Here is a 15,178-nt window from a genome sequence, read left to right on the forward strand (position 1 = left end):
AATACAACACATTATCATTTTCAAGAAACAAATTGAAAGACTATGAAATACCTCAATGATGAAAGTTATCAATGAAGCATGCAGCTACAATGCATCATAAACTAAAATCCATGTAATCTCTAAAATGGTTTTCAGGCCAACAGAACGTGGATTCTATAAGGGCTGCAATGTAATTCAAGACTTGCATGCCATAAACAGTTACCATCCATACTGCTATTCTGGGTTTCCTGTTTAAGAGACACCCTTGCCCTACCGAATATATTTAACCTTGCTCTTTGAACTTACTAAGCAACCAGAGCAAGCCTCAGCACCAGTTTCCTTAAATTGTGGCAATGAGTGTGTAGAAATTTAGGGGGCAATTTTGAGATTAAAAAGTAGGCTATTATTATGAAATAGTAAGGTTTCATCTGGGATATTTGAAAGCATTCTGCCCTCTATGAAGTAAATTTTGCATCGGCTACTCTTGTTTTTTGTTGTTGTTGTTTTTATTCCAATTCAGGTAGACTATATTATGACTACTTTTCTGCTACTTTAATGAATTGACATTATTTAAAAATTGGATTAATTGGGCTTGAACTGGGTTGTTTACGCCTACTGCGCCTAGGTCACGAAAGTTGACAGAGGGCCTGGCCATTGAAAAGTTTGCCCATACGCCCCTCTCCCTTTAGCCACTCCCATCCATGTTAGCCCCTAAACCGCAGCCATTGGGACTTGCCTTTTACAGCGGGTCGGCTGATCATCAAAGCATCCTTCAGGCGGAAGTAGACGTAGGGAATTTTTTTAAGTTCTTTGACTTGCGCACTAGCTGCTAGGGTGTTGTCGGATAGTTCTTTTCCTTCAAAAGTTTTTCCAATGCGGGGGTGACAAAAGTGTTGAGACCGTGGAAGTTTGCAAAAGAGAAGGAGAGGAGAGTGCGCCTTAGAGGGGGATCATTAAGGCTGAGGAACCGCTCTTGTACGTGAAAATCGAGTTACACACTTTTCCGCATGATTTTATTTATTTTTCCGCGAACACGGTAACAGGAGAGTTACCGCAGATCCCAGAAGCTGCAGGGAGAGAGGGAACTTGATTAGTTATAGAAAGTTTCAACTTCCAGTTAACACGGACTAAACCATGCGTTTTCTACGCGTTGTGATCTTATTGACTTTTTGGGCTGCATGCAGCCATTGTGCAATGGATGAATGTGTGGACGAATCCGCTCGGCCTCAACGGTGCATGCCCGAGTTCGTCAACGCCGCTTTCAATGTAACCGTGGTAGCTACCAACACTTGCGGCTCCCCTCCCGAAGAATACTGTGTACAGACCGGAGTGACAGGGGTCACGAAGTCGTGCCACATCTGCAATGCCAGGGACCCTAAGCAACATCATAGCGCTGTGTACCTCACTGATTATAACAACCAAATGGATACCACCTGGTGGCAAAGTCAAACTATGTTGGCAGGCATCCAGTATCCCAACTCCATCAATCTGACGCTTCACTTGGGTAAGAATCATTTTAGGGAATAAATGCCATTTTGCAAACCTGTAGCATATGTTTCGGACCACCTCATTCCATATTAGGTCAGCCACCTTTATGGACCAATCTTGCACTTGAATAGTGTTGAGTGTCTTTCACTGTGATTGCTTTTATAGTAATTTGCTTACAGTAGTTTATGTTGTTGGATAACGCTAGGCCCAGGCTACTGCACAGAGTTTGTGTATGCTAGCTAACCTTGCCTGTCGATATTGGCAGCCTTCACACTTTTTGAACACGGCTGTGTCATGAATCTGGTGGGGCCGTCCAAAACTGTTACATGGCTCTTCGTGAATTTTGCAGCCATGTATGCTCTAGCCTTTCCAGTACTCCCCTGGCAAACGGCAGCTGACATGAACCCAGCCTATTGTTACAGCTGTTACTTTTAAAAGAACTTGGAAAAACCTTTGGCCGGTGGGAATTGTCTGGTAAAATTTAACCTGGCACGCTCTCTGAAAGTGTTTTTGGAGGACGTTTGGAATTCTAGGATAGTGCAGTCATGATTGTTCTTTTACGACGATAAGTTTATGCCCTCCGGTTACACACTTCCCTCTTTCAGTTTTTGCCAGTGCTTTTCGCAAGGAGCCGATGCAATCACTACTGCGATATCTCTTCCTAACAACTACAGATAAAATATTATTTTGCTATCTTAATAAACCTTTCTTTTGTGTTATCTTCTCAACAAGATGGCGTCAGATTCCTCTCTGTTAAAGGTAATCATAAGGTAGAGGCTGCATAGCCTACCTGCCAGATCTGGTTTCACTGGAGACCTATTATCAAGACACAAGGCATGTCAACTAGTCATGATAATACCACGTATTGACTTAAAGCAGCCCCACCAGGGTCGATGCATCAAATGCCTGTTGTTAGTGGCTGTCATGTAGGCCTACTGAAAGACAATTGTCAGGTTCAGTTTGAAAGACAAACCTATATGATATTATGAATGAAATTAAAAACAGAGAAAGTGGGTATGGTGTAATTTTCACCAGATAAGGTTTGCAAAAGAAGTGTTTAAAAGACTGTTTTTCCTTTCTTAAAGGCTTTCTCCATGCTGCATTATGCTTTAGGCTATCTGTTTTTTTTAGTTGAGTAAATGTTAAATCTCAGAGTTGTTATTTTTTTGGCATTGTACTGTCTGTGCTTGCATTTTGTCATCCAGTTTCTGGCTGACCAAAGGCAAACTTATTTTTTCTTAATTAACTTGTAAATTCTGTAAATTTATTAGTGTTAATTCGACTTATATGAAGATTTAATCAAGCCCTCCTTTGGAATCATTAAATTCAAATCCCTGAACATTGAAAGTTTCATGGCAGGCTTAGGGCTCTCTGCATGGTATGACCCCTCTGCTAGTTTCTCATTCTCACTCTGCAGGCGTGAGTTCACTGATGAAATTGTTTGCATTACACGAATCATTGAATTTCTGCCTCCCTAAGCAAAACGATACGCTGGACTTCTGGTTTAGGAAAGGAGAGCATCAGAGTGGCCAATCAGCTGAAAGCAGCTGTCAGAGGCAACAATGGTGGAGATGGTGGTTGCCCCTTTACATTAATATAGCCAGTGTCTAGATTAATTCTGCTTCTGCACAACATTTCTGTTTAGGGTGAGACACCAATCTGCATGAGCCAAGTATTTTTGGTAGCTTCCCTCTGATTAGGCTAACTAAAAATTACCAATTTAGTAATGATTCATTTATTTGAAGTTGTGGTATTATGATGATGCCATAAAACATATTCTATCTGTGTAGCCTATAGAATTACTTTTTTTTCGAGAGAGAGAGAATTCAAATTCTAACTCTCTGGGTAATTTTGCAGCAATTTGAGAGATTTGTAGTTTTCTTTTAAGACTAGTCAAAACAGTTTAGGACAGTGCCCTCTAATTAGCTGTGACATTGGATAGTCATCCGCAAAAGTGGACAACCTCTTGTACATTTCCCTTATTTACAGGAAATTAGATCAGGGTGGACGTAACTCTTTAATTGGCCGTTCTGTCTAAGGAGGTGTAAAATGTCCAGGTTTTGGTCACTTGGTCAAACAAAACGACTGCTTTAACTTAATCTTTATTTTCCATGTGTCAAGCCTTTGATGAGTTTTATCTCTTTTATTCTCTCTCCCTGGGCTGGTTTTAGGCAGGAAGCTGACATGTCCTGACATGACACGAACAGAGTCCTTTGGGAAAGATGAAGTAGTCTCTAGGTTAGCAAGTGGGAAGGAGGGAGGAGAGGCTAACAAGATAGATTTACATTTCTCAGTATTTATAAATGGTTGTGGGCATAGAGTCTACACCATAACACTTTATTAGTTGCCCTCTCATGTTATCAAATATTGACGTATAGATTTATGCCTGAAGGATCCTGATATATTTTTGTATTTATTGCTCTAGCTGTCCAGCATGTCTCTGATACATCTTTGTGCTGAGCTGTTGATATTACTTGGTTAAGAATGCTCATAACACTTGTAAAATATACAATAGTGCCTCCCTGATGGCTAAGGTAAAAAAGTTACCCAGCTGTAAGACCTTGTATGAGAGACGAGAGCAAATGGAAACTGAAAATCTGATTTTTAATCTTGTTGTTGGATGTCTGTTAGTATCTGATAAACTTGTTGCACGGTGCTGTGGTGCATATACAAGATATAGGAGAAAATTCAAACTAAGTTCAAAAATGTTGTTTTGCTAGTTACAGGATGCATAACGTTGACATATTTTACACATTACTATGTAAATGTCATGACGTGTAAATCACTAACCTGTAGAATTTTGCGGATTTGGGCACTGATCAGCTAAATGGTACTCTGTTTATCTCAGTGTTTCTAATGGCACCATGCTTCAACCACAAGCCAGTGATGAAGATAATAGTTTTGCTCTTAATGTGGTGTCTGCCTGACATTAACAGTGAGCTACATAGATTGTTTGAGGCTGTTTTGAATTGCTGTTCTGTCGGTCTGTTGTTATGTTTTGCCCTTAATACTTCACTGCTCATATTTTCGTTCATTCAGTGTCTTTCCTTGAGATCATCAAAAGTTATAACCTATTGGATAAATGTAAACGTCTCCAGTTTGTGGTTTGCGGAAGGAAAAGGATTGGAGATGGGAATTTGTTCTAGCGGCTCTGAAATCCATGATTTTTTTTCAGGCGAGGAGACACAGCTGTGTTGCATATGCTGTCTACATGCCCATTCAGTACAGAAGCAGGCCTTGTTTTCCCCACGTCTTTAAATGGGAAGGGAGCTGTGTACATCTGCACTTTAATCACTTAAAGCTGGACTATCTGCTGGCAATCGTGTGCATTTTTCTCGGGCTATTCAAAGCAGTGTATGATATCCTCCAAAATCACTGTCCTCGGGGGTGCCTTAAGACAACACATCTGCCGTGAACATGTGGACTGCTTGCTTGGGAACCAGCTCTCAAGCAGTGAGGTGTCTACGAGAATGTTCAGCAAACTGACCAAACAGTAACCCTAAAGTACTTGACAGAAATAAAGCCACACTTGGCCTCTGCATAGGAAGAGCTCTCCCTCTGTTTCCATCTTTCTGTGTGAATCACACTCAAGCACAAATACCCCCCCCCCCCACACAGACACACCCACCCACTCAGCTCTCTAAGTGGTCTTTATTTTCCCCATGTCACCATGTCCCTCTCTTTCTTTCCTCCTCTATCTTTGCTACTCTTCCTATTTCCTCTCTCTCGTCTCTCCCCCCAGTCTGTCTCCTCCTCCTTCAGCTCTGAGTAAGAGATGGGAAGGGGATCTTTTAGTGTGGGAAAGTGAGGAGGAGAATGTTTTGTGGGCCCAAGGGTCTCCCTGGTCCCTCTCGGGGTTTTTTTTCCCCAAACTCCATCAAAGTACATGTCATTTCTGAAGAGGGACCAGCTGGTCCAAATTATACCAGTTGGAGCAAGAGAGGGAGACTGGACAAGAACGAGTCATCTGGTTATAACCTATTGTTATGTTTAAGGTGGTATGATCTCACTGTGGGAAGCTTGTGTTTATAGGACTCCTCTGTATTTATGTTGTACTCTGAGGGGTCTGATTAACCTTATTGTCTAATTACCAAATCCGAGCCAAAATGACAGCTGGTCTGTGTTTCAAATCTCCTGTGGTTTGGTTTTGGAGCATGAATTCTTACACTTGTGTCTCTCTGTGAATGTGGAGTTGGATTAACCAGTTTGTGGCTGTGGTAATTGTATGAGTGGTTGGACCACCCAGAGAGGACAAAATGCAGGACTCCTTCCCAGTCTTCCTCATTTCCCTGTGATAAAGCCATTGTGAGCTGTTGATCCTTGCCGGTATGAGCGCTTTCTGGGGGGGAACCCACTTAATTGCTTTGTTGTAGTGAAGGGGAGCTGCAGTGCTGCTTCATTTGTTGGAATACAAGGACATGTTCATTTGATGGAGGAAACCCAGTGGTCACCTGGCCTGTCCCCCAATGGATAATGATGACTGCCCTTCCCCCTTCTTTGCTGTGGTGATTGTGGTTGGATTTTTGTCATAAACTCCTGAGAACAGATCATGCTGTCAGGAAGTGTTGGTGTACTCTGATATCTGGGTGTGGATGTTCAGAGTAGATGGGATTCCTTGCGAGCCATGGATTAATTTGTGTATCATGGGACCGTGAGATGTAGTAGAGTAGTGTCCTTCAGGGTAGTGTCTGAAAATGCACTGAAATTGTGCATTTTCTTTAGTTTTTTTTTTTAGTTTTTTTATTATATTTTTCCTCCGCAAAGTTTGGGGCTACTACAGGGTAGTAGTATGCTAGTTAGTAAGAATCAGAAAGTTTGTCCTCCTGTTGGAAATTGATGGGTGCCCCATGCTACATTGAACATGTTGATGCCTATTGGCACATACATTGACAAGGATGTGGTTACAGCAAACTTGTAATTCACTTCTGTATTCTGCTTCTGTTCTCACCACCCATACCCGTTCTCACAACCACAAAATGTTGCAGTGAAGTCAATATTTTCTCACAAGCTCAACTCAAACACAAATAGAATGTGATCTCAGTCTTTTTGAGTTTAAAGACTGAGTGTAAGCTTAGTTCCAAGGCACGGCTATACGTTTGTGCAGAGTTTCGTGCACCATTTCCATCACCAGGATGCCAAAGCAGAGTGACGACAAAATGCTTGCGCTATTTACTTCCAGTAAAGATACCCGTTTTCGTTAGTATGTTTGCATCCTGGGAATACAACTACTGCTTACATTACCAGCAACGATGTTTTAAGTTAGGTACTGTAGCTATCTGTATTGACAAGAGAAGAAAAGGGGCCCAGAAATCTATAGTTGAAACACACAATTTTTTACTGTAGATTCCCGCAATGGAGAGTGATGACTTCAAACACTGATTAAATGTACAGTACACTAGCAGACATGCCTGCAGCAGCAAAACTGGAATACATTCTAGAGACAAATGCACACATGTATCCATGTTGAATAAACGCAGACGTTTTGAAGTATGCTTATGCCTACGTCAACTTCAAAATGTCTTTGTTCTTGCAACATCGATGCATACATGTGCATTTGTGGGAACCTCTTGAGTAATGTTTTTCGAGACTCTTTCTTTAAACTTATCCCTCTGGTTACGCTCAATTAGTTGCTCTTATCTTGTTTGCCTTCAGCCCTCCTAATAGCAAAGTATCCGTGATTGGGCATTCAAACCTCTCTTTATCCCGAGGGCATATAATTTGGTACTGGTGAATACTGGTGAAGTGGCAATGGATGAGTGTTCATTTCCATTTTTACCACAACACTCAGGAATCGCACACCATAGTCAGACCTCTACATCTTTCTTTGAGTGAGTGAGGGGGAGCCTGACCTTTTGATTTTTAAATGTCATGCCATTTGAATTAACAGTTTAACCAACTTTGGCCATTAGATTTAGCAGCACAAACTTTAAGATTCAAAAGGGGTCTCCTCCTGAAGTAGCCTAGGTTTCTTCTTATGAGTGAGACTGGGTCAATGATCATGTGCTGTTCTTTTAGCTAGGGCAAGTTTTGTCCTTTGTAGTCTGTACGCTTCATCAAACTACACTTCAGATGTTATACAGTATAATTTACTTGTATCTCTGTTTTCAAGGTGTTGTCTTAAAGCGTATCTAATATCAAGACTGTTTCTTTTTTCCAACAAACTCTTCAAAGGCTTCAAAGACGAGTTTAGAAGTGTAAAAAGGACACCCTTTATCCACCCCTCTCTTGCAGCCTTTGGCCAAATACAGCTGTTCCCACATGTAAACAAATTTTCGCATGACACCACAGTAAAAAATGTGATGACCTCACAGTGGGACATCGTCTACAGTTGGATCTCTCCCTTGATTGGTCTGAAGTGTCTGTCATCTGTGTTTAAATAAGGAATTCATAAAAATCAATCGAAAAGGTCCTACCCTATTTTGTTTTAATCACAGCCCCTGCTCTCACATGACTTTTTGTTTTAATTTTGGTTTCATTATTAATAGAATAAGTGTTTTTATACAGTTTACTGTCTTGAAATGATAGTTAGAAGTTAGATGGTAAAAAACTTTCCCAGTGGGGCGTAGGTGCAGGGGTCTGTCCAAATGTGCTGTGCATTAGTGACTGAAAGGCATGCTGCTTTAAGGCAAGATCATGTTCTTAAAATGGCAGTGGTGTGCTTTTTACCCCTCTGGAGCATGGACAACATAGAACATCAGGTCATTTTTTTTCCAATTGGATACCAATGGAGTTTCAGACTGTATGAACAAACTCTCCACATGATGATTTTCCGTTGTTATTATGAAGTGAAGTGGTAAAATAACAAATAGTATCCGATCTTGGCCCAGTTTAGCCTTTTTTATTTGGAAGACTACAGAGAAACAAACCCTCATAAATTATTATTTTTAGTGAAATAAGTACTGAATGATATTTGGCTTCTATAAACTGTTTTGTCGAGACTTGCATGACTGTATCCCCAAGCCCAAATAGCGGTCCTATCTTTGTAGAGTTGTCTCATTGTTATACTGTTAATGGCATAATCAAGATTTGTTTTTGAAAGATCCCTTCCTCCATGTATTTGCTTTGGCAAGTGTTGATGTCAGACAGACGACACAACTAAATGTACCACACAGCATGATCTCTTCAGAGCAGTTCAGGATAGTGGCTACTATTTTCAGAGAGTCACTGGCTCACCCTTGTACAGTATGTCAAGATACATAGGTTATAGAATAGACTCTTGCCAAGTGCCAACTAGTGTGATGCACGCCTGGTGTTGGCTCAAAAACACTTTAGATTTAGCTCCATGTCCAGCTCCTTTCAAATTATGTCCATTGTAGCCTAACGATTGCCATGGTATTAAGTGTGCAGATTGTGACTTCATGTATAACATATGACAGTCTTTGTCACTACCAGTGTGAAATCAGAAGGGCTGTGCAAAAATCTAAAAAAAGAAAACGATGATTTAAAAAATCAGATTCAGTATGATCTGTAACATTTCTGTAGCAAACTTAACATGGTCAACATGCATTTTCTTTTCCGGTTCTTAGTTATGGCAGTTATATGCAATGCTCATTACCCCAGTGTCACATTGAACATGTCTGTTGGATCATATCTTTAAATGGATGTGCTTACAGCAAGCTGGTTAGGTCACTTTTGTATTAATTGCAGATAAAAATACCTGTTCTCGCCATATAACACTATAATACTTGAACTTGCATTGCAAAATATTACAGTGAAGTCGATATTTTCTCACAAGTTCAACATAGAGAAAGAAATAACACAAGTTCATTTAAAAGGACACCAGGCAACGTTTTTGTGTTAATTACTCATCTTCGTAAGTCGGTATATGGTTAAATGACTCATTACAGGGCGAATGAAGAGACTCTCGCCCGCCCTTACTGCCTGTAGGAAGAATATCCCGCTTGCAAGTTCAGTGTATCGTACCCGCCGACCGAAGCAGGGTCAGTTTACATCCTGCATTCACAGCACAGAGGCAGGCTAAAGAAACGCTAGCAATTGTTGCAAACGTGTGTATAATGGCAGAGCCGGCGAAGAAGCAGCGAAACCCCTTGATGGAGGATAAAGAAAAGGAAAAGAGCTTCAGACCGAGCAAGGGGATGTTTCGTAGAGAAAAAGCATCAGGCTTGCCTGGTGTCCCTTTAATATATCAAAATCACAGGTCATGTAGAGTTTCAAAAGGAGCTGAAATACCACGTCAAACTCTATTGTCTTGTATGGTATTTATTGCAGCCAAGGGAAAATCATTACAACTATGATCCTCTCGGGTCAGTATTATTTTGAAATGTGCGGCAAATATGTTTATATTACAGAGACTTGGTGCAAAGTGGAAGGAAGTCTAGTTATTAAATATTGGGATGCGGCCCAGATTTACTGGCTATTTGTCAAGTAAACACATTGTTTGTCCACTGCCCTTCCCGTGTTTTATTGGAGTCTAGTTTTATTTATTGAATTTTGCAAGGGTCACTTCATTTTTCCGGTCCAGAGAAACAATCGGGCTCTGGCTGTAATCGTATTCCTAACGTCCTTTGTCGGTTCTAGCTAAACATGATCTCTTCCTGTGGAACAACAAAGCAAATTCTTCATTTTGTTGTGACATTCCTTCTTTTCTGCAAAGGTGACTGTAGAGTATCATTACTGATCAGACCATGCAGGTAGAGACCCCTAACTATGTTAGATGTACTTTAATAAAACGCAAATTGGCAAAAAGGAAAACAAAAATGTTGTATATTGAAATTTATCATGGCTGGATATAGGGCGTTGAAGTCTAGATGTTCAGTCAAACAGGTAAAGTATTTTATAATTTGCCCTGCTCTGGTGAATTCACTCTTGAGAGTCTTTTTGTTGTTCCTACATGGCTTCTAGCTTTTGTTGCTTCAGTAGGTCAGAATCTTTCATTTAATTTAAAGGGCCATGCCATAGCAGGTTTCTTTTTCCTGCATAGAGACTTGTGAGGCAGCCCCCTCGATCAAATTGCATTGTCATTTTGTCAATGCTGTCCCCAAACGTTTGCTTTATTTCGCCCAGGAAAAACCCTGCATAGAAAAAACATATACCGAAAATGGATGCCCTGCTCTAATCTTTGTTAGACAGTCTGGAGGCTGAAATAGCAGAGAATGTTAGCCCAACCCTCATCTCCGTGTTCATATGCGTATAACTCTTCCTGTCATCATGCTGGTCAGTTGGGTGTTCATCTCTGTTCAGGAACAAACTGATAATGCCTTCCGCTGCAAAGGGAAACTGTTATTGCTTGCTTTTCTTAGTGTGCATTCAAGTTGAGTGTAGTTTGGTTGAATCTGCCTATTGCTATCTGTAGGAAAGAAACCATGTTGGCAGAGTTTGTAACCTGGTTTAACAAAGCAAGTATAAGCCAAACCTCAGGTCGACTAGAAGTACTTCTCTTTTTTTTTCTTTCTTTTTTTGGAACATTGTTTTCTCAGGGACACTATTTTGGATTGGATTATTGATGAGAAGTGGCCTATCTTTTAAAAAACAGCTTCCTGTTGTTATTAGAGGAATCCTGTTTTGACTGATTTTCAGGATGGTAAAATCCTGGTAAAATGATCAGTTTAGTGTAATCATTCGATTAGAAGCTTTTTTGTGAAGGCAGATTTAGGAAGGATTTGCCTATCTCCATCAGTCATCAGTATCAGTTCATGGTGAAGGCTTGGGCTTGAACAACGTAAGTCCGTCAAGGATTTTTAAAACACAAAGACTTTGCCAGGACCTTATTAAAGCAAAAAAATGTAGGAATGTCTTCAGTGGCGTCTCCTAAGTCCTTTGAATAGAAACTCGTCGCATGAAAGAAGGCCGTGGCCTCTGTGAGACAACGTCAGGGTCCTATCTTTAGATCTGAGGCATGGCCCACTGCCCCCCCCCCCCCCCCCCCCACACACACACACCCCTCCAACCTATCCCCACACCCCTCCAACCTGTCCCCCACTCCAATCTCTTGCCCACCCTCCCCAAGTTCTACAACCTCACAAAACCCCTTTGTATTTTTTTCTTTACATGGGGGAGGGGTTATCCAGTCACTGGATTAGTCTTTTTGTTTGTCATTCCTACTAGTTCAACCCCCCCCTCCCCCCCCAACCCATTTCTCCTGTCTCTATCCTCTCTTTACTTTTTCACTTTAGAGCAACAATCTTTTTTTCTCTCTTTTTTCCTCTTCTCTCCTCTTCTCTTCTCTTCTCTTCTCGCCTGCTCCCAACCCCTTTGCATGCAGAGCTGTTAGGTTATTCCTGTTGATGGATGCTGTGCTCCTCTTGATTTGCCCTCTACAGGCTCAGTAGAAGAGCTTAAACACAGCCTATGTTTGCTGTCCATTCATCAGTGTTTACTTTGAAGTCAAAACTTAACATTCTTGCTGTTGTACGCTAATTGAAAGGCCAGTGACAGGTTGAGGCAGGTGGGGGGTTGGGTGGCTGAGGTCTGGGAGCCTGGAGACTCACCTATTCGCACAGGGACTCCCTTGTCACCAGGTTGCTGCTCACAGAGCTCTCCACCCCAATATCCCCTGTGCAGGAATGGGGGAAAGAGTGTGTTCAGTGTGAGGTCATTTGGGAACATACCTGTGGAGATGCCTACTCTCCCTAAAACTGGTGAGCTGTGAAAACCAAAGTTTTGACCGCGAGAGAGGTGACTGTGTGCCCTCCTGAATCCTCTACCCTTCCTGTGAATTTCTCTTCCTGTTGGGACTGTGGCTTTTTGGCCACACAGGCCCACCTTGAGAAGGAATGATCCTTAAGACGAACAGCTGACCTCAGTGTGACCCGTAAAGATTTCATTAGCCAGCGCCCTGCTCGTCTGATACGTGTCTAAACAGGCCACGGCTCCTCCACGCACGGTGCCCCCAATTTTCTGTGTTTAATGGCTCGCAACTAACTCAAGACCCCTCTTAACGCTCCTTGTGTCCCCCCACCCCTCAAGCTGTGATTAGGGTATTTACAGTCCTATTTACTCAATTTCTCTCTTTGTTTTTCTTAAGCCCAGAAATGTTGAGGCTATTATGTAGACCCCTGCTAATGTTCTGTGAGTGCGGTCTTTGTGTAGCCTAAGGATTTGTTCAACGTCTAGTCTCCATTTCAAAAAGCCCCAATGTACATATTTTTCCCTGTGATGTATTTCTTACAACACTTGTCATTATGACCTCTGTGATGGAAGCAAACTTCCTGAGGTTGCTGAACAGAAGCCTTAATTGCATGGCAGGGTTTGTGCAGAGTTTATGGGATTCCTGCAGCATGCCTCCCTGAGTACACTCTGCTCTTTGAGGCCGGAAATTTAAACTGATACTCAGGAGTAAACTGCAGTTATGCTGAGGGAAACCTGCCAACTCCGCTTCCTCTTGGACCTGACCTTACAAGCCGGGCAGGAAACGTCAAAGTGAACAGGCTGTAACGTAGATGGCAAATTGACGCTTGTGGAAAAAGATTGTCAACTCTCAGCCTCACATGCTCATTTGTTGGTATAAAGAGATGTGTGGGCATGGTTGATCCCTAAACCATGACAAGACAATTTCTTTGTGTGCCCTATGTTAAGTTTGTATTCACCTCTCTGTGATGTCTTTAATTAAACGTGACAAAGTGTATGACTCCGCTTTGTCAAAAGACACAGTTATAGATCAGTTAGATACAGTTATAGTGCAGTTATATACAGTTTGTGCATGCCCATGTGACTGATATTGGCATCAATGTGTCTGCATCACATTTCAGGATGAGCAGTAGACAGTAGGCATTGTTCTTTATAGAGAACTGACATCTGGATGAAGCACTCACTCCCATTCTATTGTGCCTCTGGCAGTGCAGGAAGTCACTCAAAGTGAAGTAATCAGCCATATTCTATATAGAAAATGAAAAGGAAGTGTAGCTAGCTTGGCCCCAACAACTGTAATTACTACTCTTTATGTTGCAGTCGAGTCGCATTGCATGGAGACTCAAGGTGGTAGGCACTGTATTATTATCTATTTGCCCTTTAGCCGTTATGAATCATGCTGTAGTCTGTGCATAAATTTCTCTCGCTGCCCACTCCAAGATCAGTTTTAGCCAAAGCAGCTGTCCATAGGCCTTCTTTCCATTTATTTATTCTGAGCTGTATTTAACTTTGGCTGAGCAACAACCTCTTGTGGGTTAAGTGATGTTCTTTCTTTTTCTGTCTAGTGAGTGAATTGTCTTGTGGGGTCCATGTGCACACTGTTCCAGGCAGCCTCCACATGCAGCTTCATACTAATAAGCAAGCTTTGCATACTTTTCTAAGCTTCAAGTAAGCTCACTTAACTCGGACCTTGTCATCGTTATTGCTATCTGCTACATGAAGTAGTCCTCTGAAAAAACTCATTGAAATGATTGTGTGTGTGTGGTGTGTATACATAGCATATCTTGTTTGTGCTGTGAAAGCTGCTGATGGTGAGTCAGTATGCAGTTGGGCTGGGCTCTGGTGGTGTATCCCGCAAGTAGAATCACAAATGCCTGGGTCGTTCACCAGTGAACTAAGAATTAAATTGAAAATCTAAACATTTTTCAGACACTTCATAGTTTGAAAGAGTGTTTATTTCAAAGTGTCCTGTATATGAAATTGATATTGTAACATCAAAGTATTAAATTGGTTAACACAAGGTTCACAAGTGCATTGACAAAATGTTCTACATGTACCCTTTATGTACAATCTATTGCGGCTTAGTGTTTCATCCCTTCAAAATATAAATACTATCTCCTAGCTGCTTCTGTCAAGCATATGCAGGTTTAGACTAAACAAAACACAATTCAAAAGCTCCCTAGATATTAATCTTACCCGCTCAAAAGTCAACAAGTTCAACGGCAATAAAAGTACAGCTTTGGGCTGGGGGTTTCGCTTTTGATTTGTCTATTAGAATAAAACGTTTTCTTTATGGCTCTTATCTTTCTACGACTGCAGGTTGTATGGGCAGTATCTCTTTTGTCTTTTGAAAGCTGCTATCACCAGAGTCAGCAATTTGTTGTTTGGTTGCCCTACTTTGCAGCAAATCCTTAAACCAGCATAGAATGTTGCAGAAGAACGTTAACGAAATACTACTTTTCCCCTCTTACACTAAGGAGGCGTCTACTGTCCAGAACCCTTATTGGGGCCTCTTTACTCTTCTGTCATTTCACACTTTGTTGATTGTTTTCTGAAGCCTCTTGATTGCTGTTATCTTCTGTCGCAATAAGCCATTAAATCAGTTCATACTGCCTGATGAGCTTGTTCTATCTTAGAACACTGGCGCATACCGTGTGATCTGATTCAATCCCCCCCCCCCCATCCAAAATTCCCCCCCATCCGAAATAATGTCTTGAGGGCTTGTTATACAACAAAATAGCATTTTGCTCAGCGTGCGTCTCAGTAATCAGTGTCCTCACTACCCCACCTGTCCTGGGATGACCAAATGTGTAGTCGTTAGGGACTTCCAGATGCCGACTTGTGGGGGGAAAAATGGGTTGACCGAGTGGACTGAGAGCATCCCCTGACCCCTTCTGCAAGTGCGGAGGAAGTACATTCTCACTCCGCGGGAGGCCTTGAGATCTGTATCCTCCTGCTCCTCCTCTTTGTCTCACACTAGAGATGTTGACTTGCCTTACATTCAGGAAATGATTAAATGCCCGAGGGTGGGGACTTTCCTTATTATAGAGACGGCAAATGTGCGTCTGTGGAACATCGACAGAGAAAGACATGGTAGGGGAGGGGGGGTGCATTACTAGGACAT

At 41.7% G+C, this 15,178-nt stretch overlaps 1 protein-coding gene across 1 annotated transcript in view; it reads left to right on the forward strand.

Moving 5' to 3' along the window:
- The first annotated feature begins 743 nt into the window (after positions 1-743).
- lamc1 (laminin, gamma 1) overlaps positions 744-15,178 on the forward strand; it is a 50,363-nt gene continuing 35,928 nt past the window's right edge. The window contains exon 1 of the mRNA XM_042104020.1: positions 744-1,483. Coding sequence (XP_041959954.1) covers positions 1,114-1,483 — 370 coding nt within the window. The 5' untranslated portion in view covers positions 744-1,113. The remainder of the gene's footprint in view (positions 1,484-15,178) is intronic.

This window comes from Alosa sapidissima, chromosome 1 (genome assembly GCF_018492685.1).
Source record: "Alosa sapidissima isolate fAloSap1 chromosome 1, fAloSap1.pri, whole genome shotgun sequence".
Taxonomy (NCBI): Eukaryota; Metazoa; Chordata; class Actinopteri; order Clupeiformes; family Clupeidae; genus Alosa; species Alosa sapidissima.